The 21487-nt window shown below is 46.3% G+C and overlaps 1 protein-coding gene across 1 annotated transcript; it reads right to left on the reverse strand.

Annotated features, from left to right (window-relative positions):
- Window positions 1-10688: 10688 nt before the first annotated feature.
- Window positions 10689-15952, reverse strand: LOC103179532 (endothelin-2). Its single transcript, XM_007894869.2, has 5 exons — window positions 15843-15952; window positions 13975-14119; window positions 12709-12828; window positions 11972-12088; window positions 10689-11422 (listed from the first exon to the last, which is right to left on the reverse strand). The coding sequence occupies exons 1-5, from the start codon at window positions 15907-15909 to the stop codon at window positions 11314-11316; spliced, it is 558 nt and encodes a 185-aa protein (XP_007893060.1). The 5' UTR covers window positions 15910-15952; the 3' UTR covers window positions 10689-11313.
- Window positions 15953-21487: the final 5535 nt, after the last annotated feature.

The raw sequence follows: 21487 nt of genomic DNA on the forward strand, positions 1-21487 counted from the left end.
TCTTTGCCTCGGTTTACCTGGCAGTAAGTAGGAACCCGGTTGTTAGCCGGTTGGCAGATCGCTTTTCCGGGGGTAATAATTGCTTAAAAAAAATAATAAATTGGTCACTTCAATCCACGCCTGTTTGTGGGACACTGCTGTGTGCGATTGGCTGCCACATTTCATCCACAAAATATTAATTACTGCCTTTATACAGATTAATCACTCATCCGCACCTCACTGCATCTGGAATTGGCCATCTCCAAATACACAGTCACTACACTCAGCAGCCATCGGCCGTGAAGTGGGTAATGGATGCAGGGCTGATGGCATGGATGAGTGCTATCAGTAATTGCCGTACACTCTGACCTCTGTCCCCCACCTGGGTGATGACAGATCATGTGAAAATCCGTGTTTAGCCATTTTCTTTGGTGGCAGTGGTTGGTTGGGGGGGGTGGGGGGCGGTGGGGGGGAGGGGGCGGTGGGGGGGGTGGTGTGGTGGTTGAGGGCGAGTGGGGGAATATCGGGAAATACAAAAAATATCCTCAATTCAACCTGCGATATTTACACAAACCATTTCGTGCCATGTAACCACATTCCAGAGGGGAATATACCAAACCCACAGCAAAACACACGGCACTCGATGACAGAATACGTTGGGACCATCAGGTATTGATGAATGACAACAAGTTGTGTTGACAGCGAAAGTTGCACTTGGTATATAGAGCGCACACCCACCCAGCATGCTCACTCCCCCTGCCGTCTCTCTCGCTCTCTATCTCTCTCTCTCGCCCTCTCTCGAGTGAATCGAGGCAAATGTGTTTTTCTTAGCCATGCTTGGCTTACACGGCGACACAAAGGCATGCACGCAAATATACTGGTGCACTGGGTTTGCTAACATATTTCTGATGCATTCCTTGCATGTGATTTGGGCTTCAATGGAATTTTCCATTTATAATAACAATAATAATAATTCTTGCATTTGATACAGCGCCTTATCACATCTTTGAGCTGTCTCAAAGCGCTTCACAGGATTTACTGTAAAGTGAATGGACTGTACATTTTATGGGCAAAATGCGGCAGCAAATTGCACGCAGCAGTGTCCCAAACCAGTTATGAATTGAGTGACCAAATTATTATTTTATTTAATTTTGAAGGGATTATTACCCCCTGAAAGTGATCCGCCAATCGACTAAGAACCGATTACTGCTAAGTAAACAGAGGCGTGCGGAGTAAGGAAACTTGCTCAACATTTCGCCCTGTCCAGTGCTCTAACCACTGAGCTACAGGACTCTTCCACTGTCATTGATGCCATTCGGCCCATCGGGTCTGTGTTGTTGCTCTCTCTACTCCCCCCCCCACGCTACCCTCACCCCCAGAATTGTAGAAAGAGTCTCGGTTTTGGAGGGGGAGAATGTTAGCGTGCCGAGAGGCTGGCTGGGGACATGGGATATTAGAAATGAACATCACACAATGTGTAGCCCACATAAGAGGGTCGGCACGACACGCTCAGTGTATAGGGGAAGCTTTCTTCAGTTTGTTTGCAGAAGCTCCCTCGCTTGCCTGTAAGAACACGACAGCTGGTGTCACTGATTTTCTGACGGCAGCAGGATTGATGCCAGTCGCTGGAGCATAGGAGCGGATTGGGGGTGGGTTGGACTCTGCGTGGTTTAGATTCCGTTCCATCAATCCATCACACGCTGTTTGGCGGCCAAACTGCGTTCCTTTCCTTGACTTCACCAGCTCTGGGGAAGAGAGAAACACAACTGATCACCTTCCTGCCCTCTCCTCCACCCGCACCCCGTGGCTCAGTCTACATCTAAACACCAGTGTCTCATATCGTGTTAAATAAGAATCCACGCGTTAAATGCAATGCCCGTAATGGCAAAATGTCCCAAAACTTGCTGTCAAGTGTAGTGACTGTGTATTTGTAGTCAGAAGCGGGAGACAATTTGCACATGGAAAGGTCCTGCAAACAGCCAAGAAGTGAGATGCTGTATAAATATAAGTTGTTATTGTTGTTGTTGTTGTCCTTGACAGCTGTTTTTGCTGTATTGCACCCTGGACCCAGAGATTAATCAGTGTTGTATTCATTGGGCCTAACTCCAATTTATAAAGACCAAGGACACACTTTAATGACCTGATTATTCAATATTAGTAAGTCGGGAAGTCCAGGAGGAGTAAGGAGGATCCATCGTAAAGTGGCACAATCTCTTCTGGTTCAGAGATCACAATGTCAGGACTTTGAGCTCACGGTTTAGACTGACGCCCCAGTGCAGTGCTGGGTGGGGTGTGGGGGGAGAGGGAGAGGGAGAGCTGAGGGCAGCGCAGTCCTTCGACCGATAAGTTAAACCGAATCTTCGAACGAGTAATAAAAATCCTTATTTGTTCCAGATATTTTAGCCGAACTCAAGAGAACTCTCGAGGGGCTGAATGGCCTTCTCCTGTTCCTATGATTCCCCCACACCCCCCAAACCCCCCCATGCTCCACTTCTGAGGCTAAAAAGGTCCTCACAGCCAGCGAGCGAGCGAGTGGAAAACCACCCCCCAACCTTTTGTCAGAAAACTTCCTTTTAAGACAAATTTGAGGCAAACGTCGTCAAGTATGTTGAGAACAAGGTGACAGCCAGTGCAATACGAGGCTCTGGAGTCTGAAAATTGCGAGGAATTTACACTGAGCAAATTGGCCCAGGATCAAGGTAATTCTAGTTAATGGGGTGTGGAGCATCAGATGAAGTTAGTGTAATTGGAACAGAGTCTTTTGGTGGAACACAATAAGCCTTCAAGGGGGATTATTTTCTATTTTTCGTCCTTTGTTTTTGTCATAAAGAGCCTGACCTTTGCTGTGTTGGCTCTGAAACTGGAGCGCTTTCTCCTAACGGTCACCTGAAGCCTCAGACGAACGAATACACAGGTCATTCTCGGATTCCTTCCTTCATTCCACACCGACGTTAAAGCTCGCTGATAACAACGCCTCTTAGCTAAAATGACGTGCGAGAGGGGAAGGCGAGCTGGTTTTTTTTTAATGGGATTCCCTTATAAGGAAACAATCGGATCTCGGAAATGTTCTTGCGCAAGTCACAATCTGACCTTTTTTTTCCAAACAGCAAAGTCCCCCGAACGAAGGCTGAGTTTGGGAATTTTCCACGATTGTGCGCCTCTCACTGACTCCAAGGCAAGATGGTCCCGCAGGCTGAGAGCAGAGGGAATTTGGAGAGCTGGGATTCGGGATAGGCTTTAGCACTCAGTGGTTTGTGTCAAGCATGCCATTATCCTGGCATTCCTACTCTACCCTACCCAATCCAACCCACACCAAACATAGCATCACTGTACTGTAGTGTAGTCATGTTACACGTTAGACCAAGTTCTTGAACGTTAAAGATCCCACAGTACTATTTGAAAGGGAAAGGATTGTTGGTCCGGTGCCTGGCCAAGAACACCCCCCCAAATTGGTCACCCACTCCACTCCATCTGTGTGTGGGCCATTGCTGCGTGCAATTGTGCCTCTGTGTTTGCCTACAAATACACTGTCACTCCATTTCACAGTAAATACTGTAAAGCTCTTGAAGACGTCCTTCCGAAGCTATACCAATTGCAAGGATTATTATTGTCTCTGTCTGCTCATGGGGGGGTACGTGGGGGGTGTAGGGGTCAGGTGGTGGGGGCGGGGGAAGGGGGGGTGCAGAAGTTGGAGAGCAGCTAGCACGGTCTGCGTACAAAGTGGGCCACAGGTTAAGGTTAGAGACCCATAAGCAAAGCGTGAGTTATAAACCACTCCAAGGGTTAGGGTTCTGGATCATGGACTTTGTGAAATGGAATGTTTATTAGCTGTATACTGCACAGCAAAGGGCACGCCTGGAATCAGCGAGGTATGTCTTGATGTGAAAGGGGACATTCATTTACAAACTACGTCTTAGGCTGGTGCAGGCATTTGCAAAATGCCACCCATAAAATCTGGCCGCAGATAGATGGTCATTGCAGGTTGGCATGTGTTTTCTTTTTGACAAGAGTGCAATTTGGATGAGTGGAAATGGGGTCGAGTCTTAGTCTCTCTCTTTCTCACCCTCCCACTACACCTGTGTACATTTGCCCCCCCAGCCCTATGATTCACACGCAACTCACAGGACTCTGGTACCCTGTTGAGCGAGGGCTTCCAATATAATGTACATTTATTTACATAATTCCTTTCAAGTCAGGAGGACCTCTCAAAAGTGCTTTGGCTGGCGCATCTCTCAGAGCGCATCACGCCAAATCAATCAAAGCACTTTGCACTGATTATGATCAAGTGCAGTGACTGTGAGGTTGGCAGCCTTTTGGCTAGGTCCCACACGCAGCAGTGAGGAAAACTATCATTTAAATCTGAGGCATTATCAGCCAGGCCCCAGGGAAGTGCTGGCTTCTCTGGTTGCAATAGCACCTCGCGATCTTTGGCAGAGAATTGTCAAAGTTAAAGTGTCATTTGGCCTCGGGACTTAATCAAGACAAGGATTAAAAAANCAATCCACAATGGTGAGAAATCTCAGACAGTGAGGCAAAATGGTTTTACAGGTGAAATTTTAAGCCTATGATTTGAGAAAGCTCCAATTATACAATGAGCTGATATTTGTCAATAAGAACGAACCATAATTGTTACCGAGCCTTCAATGTTGGTGATTAGATTCCAGTCTGTTAGACCTTCCCTATATTGCGCATTGTGCACATGAGGAAATGTCACCAAGATATCAGTCTAGAATCATGCGGGCAACAACCCAGCACAATCAGAAATATTTCTATAACTTACAGTAAGTTCAAGCCACGTGTCAGGGTCTCTGAGTTTATAGTCTAGTCTGACTTTCCAGCCCAGTATTGGTGTGAAGGGGGAGCTCTGCATTGTCTGTGATGCTGTACTTCAGATAAGACATTAAATCTGTCTGTACCTGTTCAGGTGGGCGATAAAGATCCTGCAAGGCTTTGGAAAAGAGACTGGAGATTTCCCTATCCTGGCGTCTTGGCCGACAATCCCAGGACTTGTTCACCTCGTGGCTGTTTAGGGTACCTTTTGCCCTGCACGCAATGGCTGCTACGTTTGCCTCCAAAACCCTCGCTTCACTTCATAGAAATGATGGGGAAATGTTTTTTGAGATGTTCGGCTTTGATACCGAAGTATAAAAAGAACCAGGTTATTATCTTTCTTCTCTTGTCTCATTTCCAGCAATGGAATCTGGCCATACACCAAGATCCTGTGAATTATGAGGTTTGGGTGCAAATAGACACGGGAGTGGGGGAGGCTGGAACGAGAGAGAGAGAGAGAGAGAGAGAGACAGAGGTTGACGAAAGGTAGCCTGGCAGATAGAAGGAGAAACGGCAGCCTGGCAGAGAACTGCTTCTCTCTAACTTTCCTGTGTCAATCGGTTTATGGTTTGTGATTGGATTGTAAAACGTGGGATGAAAGGCCATTGTTCTCACTGCTCTATTGGCCTTTAGGCGTTCACTTCAATATCAGCAACACCGAACAACGAGGCTCCACACGACACTATCGGGAATAAACAATCATTAACCACTGCTATAAATAGTACAGCCATAGAACGACACAATGCATACGCTAAGCTGTTCAGTCCAACTAATCCATACGGTGTTTATATCTCACACCAGCCAGCCTCTCCTCCTCCTAATCCCCTCGCCTATTCTCCCTTCTTTTTCGAATAGCACTGTGGGATCTGTAACATTGCACCTGGACGCTGCTCTGCGCAAGTGACTGCCACGTTTCGCCCACAAAATATACAGTCAGTTCACTTTACAGTATATTCTGTGAAGCGCTTTGAGACGTCTCAACGACGTGATAAGTCACTATATCAAATGCAAGAATTGTTAGTCTTAATCCCCAAGCGCCAGCCTCGACCCCAGAGCACAAAGTCCAGACATTGGGCTAGAACCCACAATTTTCTGACACAGAGGTAAGAGGGCTAGACTCAACCGAGCTGGATCAAAGAGAGAGATAGAGAGAGGTCAGAGGCTCAGAGTTAAACCAAGAACTGAATTTAGAAAAGGGAGAATATTTTCCACTCCTTAATGAGATTAGTAATCGCTACAATTCAGATAAAAATACTTTGATTGAAGTCCATCACAAACTACAAGCAGATGCCTGAAACCAAACAAAATACTGAGAATTACTGTTGCCGGAGGCAGTAATGGTGATTGTTACACCGGCTGGGTTTTTGCCCTTTTTCTCCCAAAAGAGAAGTGGTGGGGGGGGACAATGAAAACAAGGCAAGATCGGATGAGACGAGTCAAGGCAAGAGAGCAACATCCTCAGGGAAGTCAGATTGCAGATCCGCTGATCCAAATTGTTTCACTGTTGCCGTGAACGTGTTGAGTCAGGAGTAAACCTGGCTTGTTTTTTGTCGTCTATTCAAGATTCCTTCATACCATAGTCTCCCAACAATGTGACCGCTCTCACCTCACCTTTCCACTCATTACACAGAGGATCACAATTCACTTATATATTCACAGTATATTCTGTGAAGCGCTTTGAGACGTCTCGAAGACGTGATAAGGCGCCTCATCAAATGCAAGGATTATTATTCTTATTATTATCTCGCAGACTCAAAGTTGGCTTTTGTGCCAATGTTGAACAAGTCATTAGGAAATGGGCGAGAATTCCCAGGATGATTTTCTCTCGCTGACCACTGGGGGAAAGGGGGTGAGGGGGTGGGGAACTAGGGGTAAATGGGGATGGGACATTTTTACGGATGGTGCCTTGAAATTCCAAACACCGAGGCACACTTGCCCACATTGAGGTGGCTTTATTGGATGGCAAGGCTCAAGCGGATATCAGGAGCAGTTTACAATCAGTAAAACAGATTTTACAATCCAGATTGAAAGGTGAAATGTCTGTTCCTTGGAATAGTTATGTAAACAGTTGTTATTCTACTCTCGCTCTCCCCCTCCCTCTCTCCCCCCACGAACATCTTGTCCATCACGTAATCCGGTAAGAGTTGAGCAAGAACTGTTTACATAACTATTTATGTATTATGTATTTATGTATTACAGACAACTGTTTACATAACTATTCCAAGGAACAGACAATACACCTGCATAGAGCTGCAACCCCGCCTCCAACACACGTACCCCCCCCCCACCCCAACCTGGAACCAGCGGCCCTGAAAATAGAGCTTCACTGGCACCAAAAGTGGTCCGAGACCAAGCAGGAATGTTGCCCTTTGAGCACAATCTTTACAGAGATCTGCAATGTTCCAATTATAGCAGTAACAATGAAAACACTTGTTTGTCGAGATCTGCAATGCGAGGTGACGTTACCTTGTCCCAGCCCTGCTCTGTCGATCTGTTGATTGTAAACATTCAAAGGGGAATTATTACCCCCTGGAAAGCAATCCATCAATTGTCGAACAACCAGGTTCCTATTTACTGCTAGGTAAACAGAAACGTGTGGAGCAAGGAAACTTGCTCGAGATTTCGCCCTGCCTGGGAATTGAACCCGGGTCCTAGCGCTTGCGAGGAGAGCACTCTAACCGCTACGTTGCAGGACTCCAACCTGCTGCACTGGCCAGCATCAAACAGCAGCTCATCAAAAGGGAGGCCGAGCTCAGTGGCTCAGGACGCTCAACACAAACCCAGGATTGTAACAGGTTCTGCTCTCCTTGCTGCTGCAAGAGCAGTGACGTCACACTGAATATTAACGGTGAAGTGATGTGTCCTCAGAGACCACAGGAATGAATGAGGGTACGGGCACGGGGGAAGGGGGAAGCAGCCTGGAATGCACCATGCACTCCAGGTCCTAGTTATGGGCAAACCCCGGCTTTACGGTGCTCCAGGTTTCCCCCTGAGAGATCCCGTGTCGGATTGGAGCTATGCGACGCAGACAACCACCCAAGTTCCTAACTGTTTACAACACTCGGAGTAAACTGAAGGACATCCACTGCTGCACGTAGGCATTGAATAGACTCCGGCACAAGAGATGGTAAGCATTCCGATCAAGTTTCTGATTCCTCGTGAGCTGCAACATGAATATCTGATGGATATCAGCAGCCCTTATCTTAGCCCGCCCTGCACAAGGGGAGATGATTGCAATATGCAAAAATACTGGATTTGCATTGCACAAACTCAGACAGAGGCGAACGTCTCAAGTCAGCGAGGAAACACAAAGGGAAGATACCGTCTGAATGGTCCATCGGCAGTTATTTACTCAGCTCAACTCTCACCGAATTACGTGATGGGCAGGACATTCGTGGATGGGGAAGGATGGGAGGGGAGAGTGAGAGAGAGAGAGAGAGAGAGAGAGAGAATAACAACTGTTTGCATAACTATTCCGAGGAACTAACCTTTCACCTAGACTCAGCGTGACCCCCCATTCTGCCTCCGAGCTGACAAAAAAGCAGAAAGGTAACTTTGACCTTCCACCTCGGGAGGATATGCCAAAGGGCTCGAGGGTAAGAGGGTAAAGCCCTGGAGTTACTTTAAAAAGGGGGCATCTTCATGGGAGAGTGATTTTTGGACCCAAACAATTCTGATAATAAAATAATAATCCTTGCATTGGATATAGCACCTTATCACGTCTTCAAGATGTCTCAAAGCGCTTCGGAGAATATACTGTGACGTGAATTGACTGTATTTTGCATCTTCTGTTCTTCACGAACCAAGGGGTGAGGTCAAATACTGTTACGTATCACGCACTGCTCGTCTCCTGAGCCCTCTCAAACAAACCGTAATTGTCAAACAAGATCTTTAAATGGGACGGAGACCCTTTAACTAAGCCTACCTGTCTGTTCCAATGTTCATCTTTCAAGCTCCTTCCCTCTCGTTCTCCATCGCTCTTAATCCCTTCCTCCCTTCTGCTACCTCTCTCACCGACTTTTCAATGTTAGCGCCGACCGGATTATCTCTCCCACCACTTTGTATAAAAAAAGAGGAATTTCTCATTGCGTTACATCAACCCGCGGCCACTCCTGGCTTTCTGCTTGCGGTAAAGACACAAAAGATGCGTAAGCAATGTTGTGTCTGAGCGTGAGTGTTTGGTCGGGCAGACAGAGTGTGAGGATGACCCAGAACTTCGCACTTAGTGATAATAATCCTTGCAATTGAAATAGAGCCTTATCACATCTTTGAGTCATCTCAAAGCGCTTCGCAGAATATATTGTAAAGTGGAGTGATTGTGTATTTTGTTGATAAAATGCAGCAGCCAATTGTACACAAACAGTTGTGGATTGAATGACCAATTTTTTTTATTACCTCCGGTAAACGATCGGCCACTCGATAACAACTCGGTTCCAACTTACTGCTGGGTAAACAGAGGCATTTGGAGTAAGAACACTTGCTTAAGATTTCGCCCCGGCCCGGGAATCGAATCTGGGACCTCTCGCGCTAACCACTATGCTACGGACTCTACTGTGCGTGTGGCGTCTGGGATCACACACTTCCCCACTTAGGAAAGAATCTATATGAATTACAGGTTTCACCCGAGGACAGAAACGTTTCAAGAGTTTAAGTTGTAGACATTCAATCGTATATATCTAAATACTGACTACACACGTTAGTTAGTGACAACACACAGTGCTTTTATTTCCACGGTAGACATTTCATGTGGCAAAATAATTAGCTCGGAATTACATACAATAATTTACAGTGCATCATAAATTAATTAAATACCAGCAGATTTACGCAACAGTAGTTGTAAATAAATAAGGTTTACAATATTGAGTTAAGCTATTACATTAATATGGATACATACAGATTGTTACCACCTCAACCGCTATGTGCGTTACTAGATAACAAGAGAGGGGAGGCACTGGTTACACATTAACAAGAGTAATAATAATTATAATAATCTTTAGATTTTGCATTGCTCTATCACATTGTCCCACAGGAGGTACTGTAAAGTGCAGTGATTGCGTATTTATAGTGAGCCAATTGCACACAGCAACATCCCACAAACACCCACGAAGTGAGTAAGCGGTTTTACCGGGGTGGGGGGGAGCGAGGCAAGATCTCTTTTAGATTAGCTCCGAGGGATCTTTAACGTCCACCTAAACAGGCCACAGGTAGGGCATCAGGTTAACCTCTCATCAGAAGGACTACACCTCTGACGTGCACCTCTCCCACCCCAGCACTGCACTTGAGCATCAGCTTGGACCTGTGAGCTCAAACCCTGTGCCATTTCATCATGGTTTTAAAGAACTGCGGTAACCAAATCACAAGATTAACAAGTATCTGCCACGCATCAAATTCAATAAATATGGATTTCTTGGTTCTTTTTTTTAAAAAAATTGCAATTTAGGTCCCGCGGTTTTTTTTAATGCCGCCCCAAAAAGGGTTAAACTGCTTTGTTAACAGGCTTATTGTAAAATACATTTCACCCTGAGTAAAAGGTTCCACACAGGCGAATAAACTGAATCGGATTAACAACAACACAGTACCAATCACTAGTTATTTCTATAGCACCAATCAAAGAGCCAAAGGTATCCAATCAAATAGGTGCTGACTAAACATCGCACAGTACAGATTGTGAAAGTTCTCTCTCTCTCTCTCTCATAGACATTGAGAAGAATTCCTCGGATCGGCAGAGCAATGCTTCGCAAAACTGCGTCGAGTTTCCAGCCGAGGACAGAAGTGATCGCAGCAGCTTCAACTCACTGAACTTAGTCAGCCACAGCACGTCCTTTCGACGGGACTTTAAACCGAGTTCCCATCGGCAATGTTCAGGCGGACGTTAAAGTTCCTCTCTCCCAGTGTCCTGGCCAACAATCACCCCGGATAAAATTGGTTGTTCTTAAATTAAACTACCTGAGGTGCTACCCTGCGTGAAGGGCGCAAGTTGTTGTTGTTATCTCTGTGGCTGTGCATGAGACTTTGCTGCTGCACTTGCTTCCGACACGTCCCTGCTTTGGGACGATCGGACATTCAATTCAGCGGGTTAAGGTCTCCGCTTCCATTACTGCATCTGGGCCAGTGCGCTTGTCATCACTTTGGCTCCAGTTTGAGGACAAAATCTGCCTTTCCTGGAGTCTTCGCGGAGGGGGTCAGCCTTTTGCTCGCTGCCTTACCACCACTAGCGACTGAGTGTTTCCTGACCCTCCTCTCTGGGGATTTCACAGAACTCGACCGGATTCCCAGCCTCTCTACGTTTCTTCCCCCTGATGTCTGACACAGTCAGTGCCTTGGTGTCTGCTCCTTAGCACAGGGTGATGCGGATCTCTTGCTGGGAGCCCATTGCTCCCTCTCTGCTTCGCCCTCGTGCTCTATCTCGCTCGCTCTCTTTCCCCCAGTGCTGGGACGGCCATTGAGACCGAAAGCAAAGGTGCCGTCTTCTCTCGGGAACGAGTGCCATCGATTGCGGGAGAGTCATCTCCCCTCCTCTCCCCCCAGCCGCTTCCGTGCTAAAGGCACGTCTTCTCCCCACTTCACGGGGCCTTTCCTACGAACGGTTTGGGCGTTCGACGCAGAAATCCGTCTGTGGAGGGTCAAAAGCACAGCTTTAATCAGGGCCCGAAAGAACAGAGCATCAAGTGCATGAATCCCGAACTGCAACACTTCACAATTTCTCACTCAATCCGCTCAATGACCTCCTAAAATTGTATTTTCGCTGTCTCTCTCTCACGCTTGTCAAGCGCATTGTAAAAAAAAAGGTACTTTTAATGTGTTACAAGATCCCCAGCTCCTTGTTACTACTTCTAAGAAGCTTCACGCCTTTCACATCGGGTGGACTTCTCAAAGCGTTTCACCGAGATTTCCTGTAGAGCGTAGTGACTGTGTGTTCTGCAGGTGAAACGCGGTGACGTCCCACGAACCGCCGTGGAGTAAGTTTACAGGGATGTTCTTTGTTTCTGTGATTAACTTTGTGGGACGTCGCTGTGCGCAATTGGCTGACGCGTTTCGCCCGCAATATCTACAGTCAATTCACTTTGCAGTATATACTGTAAAGCGCTTTGAGACGTCTCGAAGACGTGATAAGGCGCTGTATCAAATGCAACGATTATAACTCTCATAACTCAAAACTGACCTTAAGATGTGGAGAATCCTCTCTCCCTCGGCCGCGCTGGACCGTGAACGATCCCCGAGCCCTCGGGAGTGGAGTGGGCGACTTTCCCTTCCAACACTTGGAGTATCGCTGCTTCTCCTGAGGGGAAACAAGGGCAGGTTACACACCGCCTGTCAGCACACAGCAAACCTCTGCCTGAAGCCTTTGCCAACTCGCTTCCCAGCGCTGATGGTGTCACTCGATGGAGCCTCGCTCCTTCTCTCTTAACAATCTCTCTCTCTCTCTTGACACTACTTTGGCCCACTCCCATTAATTTCTCTTCTCCCCCCTCCTCTTGCCCCCTCCCCGTCATCCTGTCCTCCGGATGATACGTTAAACTGAGGTCTCGCCTGCCTGGTCAGGTGGACGGTAAAGAACCCGTGGCGCTATTCGCAAAGAGAATGGAGTTTCTATCTCCCGGTGTCCCCCGGCCAACAATCCTCCCAATATAAAATGCGTCACTCATTTTTATTTTGTTGTTATGGTACACTGCTGTGCAGCAACTGGCTGCCTCGTTTTGCCCACAAAGCACACAGTCACTACACTTTACAGTACATCCCGTGACGCGCTGAGGTGCTGTATTATTATTACTATTATTATCCCTGCAAAGCCTGTCGAGACGCTCATTCTACTTGATCAAGACATCCGATCAGGGTAACTGGGTGCCATTTGGCAAAGGGTACACACTGCAGCATTAATGTTTAATCGTTGTCGCGTACCGGTTGTCTGACTGGCAAAACTGCGAGCACATTCCGTCCTTGGAATTCGAACACTGGCACCGGGCGCTGGATCTCTTGCGTCGCTTTGGTGGACTTCCCAAACCATAAGGCACAGTCCTTCTGTAGGAAAACACGGGTGGGGGGGGATATGATTAGCAACAACTCTAAACCAGCCTTTATAGCTCCAGAGTCTACAGTGCCCGGCTATCAGCAGCAAATTCAGACATTTAATTGCTTTTTATTGTACTGTTTTCATCTGCTGTGGTAAATGCCAATGCACCGAACTCCGGGGCAGCTTCTCTGAGAGTAATGGGACTGGGAATGTATTCTTGGAAGGAGGGGGGGGAAACTAAGGTATGTTTGTGTGGTGGGAGGGGGACGAGATATAATGCCTTATCGTGTCAGTAGGCATCTCAAAGCGGTTCGCAGAATATACTGTTAAGTGAATTTTGTGGGGGAGAAGGAATAAGGTTAAGCTCCAAGGTTAGGTGGAACAGCTTTCTCCTGCTCTAAAGTTCCCGCTGAGCCCCGACCGTCACCGGGAGTATGGTCAGTTTCCGGGGCACGGAGCAGGAATATTCCCTGGGACTTTCCAGATCTCCACATTTTGAATGTCAAATTCCCCAGAGCATCCGCCCATTCCCATCAGTTCCGCACCAGTGAGTCCCTCTGAGAGAGAGCTTGGAAACTCCCACACCTTGTCCTGGCCACGCTGAGCGGATTCCGAAACCCTTAAAGGTTCTTGACATAATTTATAGAGGTAATGGGGGGACGTTGGGGTTGGGGGGGGGGGGGGCGGTGTGAGGGAGAGCTGAAAGAGACTGCATGAAAGGCACTGCAACTCAACCCCTCCCTCTTTCTTGCTCGGCGTCTAACTCAGTCGCTGTGTAGCGCTCTGAGACGCTACCCTACATGGAGGATGGCGTATAAATGCAGTTACTTGTTATAAGAAACACAAGGTTTGCTATAGGATTATTAAATTCACCAACAGGTGACTGTTTCAAGGTTGTTTATGCGATGTATTATAATTGGCTGCTGAGCGCACAAAAGACAGTCCAGTATACCCTGCGAACTGCTTTGAGACAAACTTTGAGATGTCTATACGACGTGATAAGGCGCTATATCAAATGCAAGGATTATTATTATTGTAATCTTCACACTTAATACTGCACCTTATCAGGTGGTGGAGATTTCACTGTGAGGTGTAGTGACTGCGTATTTTAATGTCCGGCAGGCACACAGAATGCCGCAGACTGCTCTGCTCACCCTGGTGTGTTGATCCAGATGATGTCCTTGTGGCAGAAATAGATGCACTCCTTGTCTCGGAAGTTATTACAGGAACAGCGCTTCACACGCAGGTGTTGGCCGCTGGAGCCTCCCAGGCTGGATCCGGACAGCGGGAAGCCATGACCTGGAGAAAGGAATGCGGAAAGATTACAGCAAGTTATCGGGAGGGGAATATCCACCTTTTTTGTAGTGTAAGGAGACTGAAAATCTTTTTTCAAAATACTTCCGTTTTCATGTCAGATTCACACACATACACAGACTGAGACACTCACACACAGACTGAGACACATACACACACACACAGATTGAGACACACACACACACACACATATACACACACAGACTGAGACACATACACACACACACAGACTGAGACACATACACACACACAGACTGAGACACATACACACACACACACACAGACTGAGACACATACACACACACACAGACCGAGACACAACATACACACACACAGACTGAGACACATACACAGACAGACACAGACTGACACACCCATACACAGAGACACACATAGACCGCACAGACTGAGTGAGATACGCACATAGAGGGTCAGTTTCACAGAGAGCGAGAGATGTACACACAGACAGTGAGAGACACACACACACACAGTGTGAGAGAGGAGACACACACACACACGTCAAGTTTCACACAAGAGACACAGACAGACACACAGGTAGAGGGTTCGAATTACTTTATCCACTTCTCTTTCCAGACAGGAACCTCTCTCAGCTCTGTTGCCTTTTTTTTAATAGCTTTGCATTTAAAGGGACCGAGAAAAAAAAAACAACCCAACTGTGGCCAGGATTTCCCTGTGGTTATTTGCAACGTGAGTTTTTTTTTTTCCCCTTTCCCCTCAGGTCCCAATTGATGCACTCACAGCAGCTCCAGAGAACCTCACAGCAGATTTGAACTCCAATAAATAAAATACTCAATTGTGCAATTACTTGTTCCAAACAAATGCAATGCTGTCGAGAGTTTTAATCAGTTAAATATCGTCTTTTGATTATTATTTCTTTTTGCTTCATTTCTAGCAGCCACAGAAGATTTTTTTTGCGTTGCAATCAGATTTGCAACTCCTTCAGGAAAAGTTTTGCTAATAGAAATATCTTTAAACGTGTGTGCAATCTATTTTGTAATTGAGCAGCTTATTAAAGTGACTATTAAAGTGCCTGTATCTCATCGACACATACATACCCTGAGCACAGGCTTCGAGGAAGTGGTTCAAGCGGATTTTTTTTTAAAAAGGGAAAAAAAAACGATTTAATCTGTTATTTGTTAAATTAAAAAAACGTGCAACAACTCGGCTGAAAGGGTTTAGAAAATGCAATCGTTCTGCCAAGAGAAAATGCATTTAATAAATTGAATTAAACACCAATTAAATTTTAAAAAAAAAACAGCCTTGTGGGATAGAAATAGAAATAATCCTCAGAGGGGGGGAAAAAAAAATCATTGCAGATTTCTGCAACTACTGAATCCTGGATTCGCAAAGTCCCTGAGACGCGCTGTGCGCAAACTTCCCCGGATTAGCGAACCCCTTAGCGAACGGAGTTGGAGCCAATTGCAAAGCTCCGTTATTGGGGGGGGGGGGGGAGAAACGAAAGCAAATAAAAATAATTTTGCAATTCAAATAAAAGAATCTATTTGCCCTCCCCCTTGCCCTGCACTGCAAATTGAACTGCATCACCCCCCCCCCCCAAAAAAAAATATATATATAACAACGGTGCAAACAATAATGTGCAAATCCACCAACAACTCACAAAGACATTCATTGCATTCCCAGTGTTGAGGGTTTTACATCCAAAAATACAGCTATAAAGCAAACCTACCAATATCCAGTAAAATAACCAGAGTGGTGGTGACAGACAGCAGATCCTTCAGGTCGGGCATCATCATTGCTTCTGAGGAGGGGGTGAGTTAGTGAATCAGTGAGTGACTGAGAGGCAGAGACAGGGAGTAGCTGTTAGCAGTCGCTAAGTTTGGCTTTATGCTGTCCTCTGTGCTCCAGTGCCTCCTTTATATATGACTGAGTGAGGAAACACCTGCTGGCACACAGACTCTGAGAGAAACCAGCTTACTGGGTCAGTCCCCTCCTTCCTGGTACACAATCACCAAGAAATGTCAATCATATACAGAGCCATTCATCCCCACTCCCCCTCACCCCCCCCCCCCCCACTCTCCACACACACACACACACACACAGTCTTCCACTTTGCCATGAATTGCCATTTTTGGTGATCCAAGTTTGAGGGACAGATTGGGATTTTAAGCGCTCTGAGACGCTATCCGGTGTGAAGGGCGCTAAATAAATGCAAATTGTTGTTGTTGTTATAATAACTGACTTCCTCACACACACACACACACACACCAGTGAGTTTATATTGCGGGTGAAATGCCATTTTTGGTGATTTGTGTCTGAGGGACAGAGTGTAACTGACTCACACATTCCACACTGTCACCCATTTCCCTTCGCTCTCTCTCTCTCTCTCTCGAAATATTTAGAATGTAGAGAAGGGAATGTTTTACCCACATCCTGGCCAAGAATCCTCCAGGGGACAGAGAGGCTCACTGGCTCATTGCCTACAAAAAATAGTCACTACACTTGATCACAATTCCTTTTGAGGCATTTCAGAATTCTAGGCGGTCTCTCAAATCCGAGGATTCCTTGCAATTAATCAATGTAACCTTAACGGTGTGAAAACATCTCAGAGAGCTTTGCAGAGTTTTCCGGGAAGTGTAGTGACTGCGTGTTTTGGAAGCAAACGGATATATCATAAACACTGACCAGTACTGAACCTTTTTTTTTATTGCATCTTACCCAAAAATTACTCAATAGTCAATCAGCCTGGCTTTAGTCATCTTGCGAATCAGGACGTTGTGGGTTAAAATCATTGAGTTATTAGTGCAAGAGGTGAAATATTCACTGGGAATCCAAGCGAGAAAGCCACAAAATCTCCCACTTCTCAGTCAGCGAGGCGCTAGCCTGGAATCTCCCACTCCCGGGCCGGTGGGGCGGGGGGGGGGGGGGGGGGGGGGGGGGCCTCCTGAGGCCGGGCAGGAGGCCTGCGCTTGTCTAAACATTGAACGCTTTTCCCTCCACTCTGATTAACCCAGAGCCCCCTGTGTTGGGCTAGGTCGGATAGCGAAAGGTGGAGTTTTATGACAACAACAACAACATTACATTTGTACAGAGCCTTTCGCGTCGGGAGGACGTCCCAAGGCGCTGGACAGTGTACAGCATTTCAGACCTGAGCTGGGGTTGGGGGGCGGGGAAGGGGGTGGCCGATGGCATGGTGGAAGAGGAGGGTCTTGAGGCGGGAAGGAGGGTAAGGAGGGGGCGAGGCGGAGTGGCTGAAGGCTCTCCCGCCAATGGTGGGCCAGGTGGGTCGGGGGACGTGGAGCAGGCCAGAGCCGACTGAGCGGAGGGAAAGGGCGGGCTGGTAGGGGGTTAGGAGGTCGCAGCGGTAGGGTGGGTACGTGGGGTTTAGACATGGTTTACCCATAAATAGACCCCGAAACATGATGTGTAATAGGTCTGCCTCCAAACCTCGTCCTGAATTGTACAAGTTTCTTGTTCTAACCTTTCCAACGCAATGCAAAGAAATATAGAAACAGGAGTAGGCCACTCAGGCCATCTATTAGATCATGGCTGATCTGCACCTCAATTCCATTAACCCACCTTTGCTCAACATCCCTTGAAACAAAAATCTATCCAACTCATGCTGCTCATTACGGTACACCCATTGCCAGTCGATAGAGTTAAACTGATTATACAATCAGAATCATAAAACGAATTCATGTGTCACTCTGAAAAGCACTTGGAGTGAATCACCCCCTTTGAACACATCATCTGGCGCCTCTGTTGCACCTAAAAATGCTACTTTATTGTTGAACGATGATCAGATCCATATCATTTACCAATGATACCGACGCAATTGCAATATTCAAGCCATGAATGTGTGTGACTGGTATGCAGGTGTGTGTAACAAACATAGTTTGGGTCTGATATCAGCACTGATTGAGGTGAGTATTTCTTTAAAATCTGGGGGATTTATAATTCAAGTTCATCTTAAACACAGGATAACTCAACAAAGCCACTGAAACCAAATAAAGATTTATTTCATTACAACACACTTTAATTGATTCGCAACTCAGTAATATCTGCTTTAAAGTTCATCGCTCAAGTAAAACCTTACATTTGGTTACAGCGCCTTTCATGTCAGGAGGATGGTGCAAAGCGCTTCGCAGAATTTATTGCAAAGTGTAGTGACTGGGTTTTTGTGCGTTCCATAAATTTTCAAGCCATCCCCCTTGCCCTCCACCACGCTCTGATTCCCAAACCCCTCATTGTCCAGCGCCTTGGGACGTCCTCCCGACATGAAGGGCGCGATACGAATGCAATTTGTCGTTGTTGTGTCTGGCTGATGGATGAGAAGATATCTACCTTGAAAGCTTCATTATATCCCTCTGCCCACCCTATCCTTCAACTCCTTCAAGCCTCTATCTTTCATGTAAACTGTCCACTTCCCTCTCGAAACCCCACACTGGACTCTGCCTCCAACACTTTACTTGGCGACACCCCATCAAGTTTCGGTATGAAGACATTTTGTCCTAAGCTCTGCTTTCACTCATTGTATAACAACAATAAGAATTTGCTAGGTGAAACAAGACCAAGGTCCATCCAGTTCATCTTCCACCATCCTGGCAATTATTTTGACAGGTCGTGTCCCAAACTGTATACTGTATCCTGAGATACTATTTTTTTTAACAGAAATTGTCTAATTTGTTCTTGAAACAGATGACGTTTTCTACCTTCACCGTCTCCTTAGGGGCCCTGTTCCACATGTTTACTGCTCGCTCACCGAGGTAGTGTTTCCGCAGATTTGTTCTGAATTTACTCCCCTTTCAATCGTGTCCTCTGGTTCTACTGTTCAATACAAGCTAAAACAGCTATATAATTATTATGCTCATAATATTACTATCCCACCCTCCTACCTCTCCAGGTGCACTCTAGGTACACTCTGCTTCTTTTCTCACTCGCTCTCTCTGAAGTGCTTCCCGGATGCCATCCGGGTGAAACTTACTGCATAACTGCCAGTCACGGTGAGTTTGCTTGCATCCACATTGTGGCCTTGAATGTCAACAGGCAGAGGGAGGGAGCTAAAAGGAACTCAAAGCTCTGGGATGGTGTGAGCTTGGCTGATTTACCTTGATGTCTTTCATAATTTGTGGTTTACCCTCCCAGGGTTGTGAGATCAAAATCAGACGAGCAAACTCTCCTCTGTTTTGCCCTTGTTTCCTTGGTGACTTTCCAGTGTGAACTAGCGTGAGAGCACAAAGGATGGAAACAATTACATTCCTGGAATACTCACATCTCAGGAATGCATACACATGGGGGGGGGGGGGGGGGGGGCGGGGGGAGAATATACAACCCACGCCCCACGGGGGGAATATGGGCAAAAAATGCACACGGAGAAGTTATGTAGGAAGTTTGATTAACTTATGTTTTTGTTTTGTTACTTACTCCCCTCCCTCCCCCATCCGCCAATCCATTTGGTTTCGCAAACTCACCAGATCTCTCTTGGTCTCCTGAGACCATTCTGCACATGACGTCGCAGCTCACCTGCTTTTACACCCCCCCCCCCCACCCCCCACCTCCCAACCCCTCACGTCCCAGGTACATTGAGCTGACATTTACCTCACTGTTGCCCTCCAGTGGGTTAGCACTGACCCTGTGTCCCGGCCAGTAATCGACCCTGGTCCTTCCTGGAATTAGCTAAGTAGGATGCGTCTCTCCAGGGAAATAGTGCGCATTCCATTCCATTGCAACAAATATCTCTGGAATTTCCACCTTTCGGTGGGATGCATGGAATTCTCAGTCTGTTGGACACTCTTAAGCATGTTGATAGGTTTCTGCATGTGTCAGACACCCGGCTGACCATAGAAAAAACAAAAGCACCTCGATCAGAACAACCCTTTAAGCTCCTCAGCTCCTCCTCAGCACCAGGGAACATAAAGCAAGCTCCCCCCACCCCCACCCCACCACCAGCCGCTTATCACAGTCATCACAGTCACAGTCCAGGTATTAATATAGTCAATCTCATCATATACCCTCACACATCCTTCTCAGTCACATTCCTGCCCATGCAGTCTTGCTCTAAGTGCAGACTGGACCCTTTGAAAGAGCTTTACTTTCTATGGAAGTGCGTTACTCAGTGTATACTTTGCCTTTGATAATCTCACCCACTGGTGAGAGGCCAGAGTCTCGTACAAAGTGTTATTACATCCTGGCAGCCTGTCCGAGTGTTCCTGGGAGACTCCTGTTCAATCCCTGATTTATTGCCCTGTTATGTTAAACCTGAAAGGTTACTCAGTCCGGCAAGTGGTAGGAGCTGGCAAGCGGCTTCACCTTTATTTTCTTAACAGCGCAAATGTGTAGAATTTCACTCTGACTGCATGAAGCCACTGGGCAGTCTTGCCGACTTCTGAGAAGTTCTCAGTAATAATATCAATAATAATAATCTTTTGATATTTGATATTGTGCTTTTCACGTCTTCTCGACGTCTCAAAGCGCTTCACAGAATACACTGTAAACTGAATTGACTGTATATTTGTGGGCGAAACGCGGCAGCCAATTGCGCACAGCAATGTCCCACAAACAGTCGTGGATTGAAAATGACCAATTTATTATTGTTTTGTTTTGGAGGGATTATTATCAGGTGTGCGGAGTAAGGAAACTTGCCCAAGGTTTCGCCCGGCCTGGAATTGAACCCAGGTGTCTTGCTTGTAAGGCGAGTACTCTTACCACTGACCTACAGGACTCCACAATAGGAAACAGAATAAACATTGTAGATTTCTTAATTGTGTAATCTAATTGTATAAGTATTACAGTGGATTAGCAACAAAATTGTTTTACTGGACACTTTAGTACTTCACTATATATTGTGAGCAGCTCTTTGTATATGGTGCTTCCCTCTCGAAAACCAATTCATGATGGTGTGTAGCTTCCTCTACCCAAATGCCCACCGTGCCTAATACGCTAAAACAGACCAAGAATCAAACTCGGTGTCTTAAGACTCAGTTTCACTCCACACAATAGGTTTACCAACCGAGTCATCAAGGACATATTTTCCTTTTCAATCATCATGGTGTGCATGTAGCAAATTAAAACAGTTTGCAATATGGACCATCAAATCAAGCTATGGAACAAAGATCCTTCAAAGAAACTAAATCACATTTGGTACTACTATAAACTGGCTGAATGCAGTACATTTAGATCAACAGAAAGAGGAAGAAGCGGTTCTAGTTAGTGTTAAAATATTTCTCAGTGAAAATCATACACTGGATTAAAAACGCATCCAAGTTGGAATGCAAGTACAGCAATGTGTACAAACTCAGAATAAACCACACATCTGTGTACTGGAAAAGACATTGGTTTCAATTAATATGAGTTTATTTACAAGAGTTTGATACT

This window comes from Callorhinchus milii, unplaced genomic scaffold (genome assembly GCF_018977255.1).
Source record: "Callorhinchus milii isolate IMCB2004 unplaced genomic scaffold, IMCB_Cmil_1.0 Scaffold10, whole genome shotgun sequence".
Classification (NCBI taxonomy): Eukaryota; Metazoa; Chordata; class Chondrichthyes; order Chimaeriformes; family Callorhinchidae; genus Callorhinchus; species Callorhinchus milii.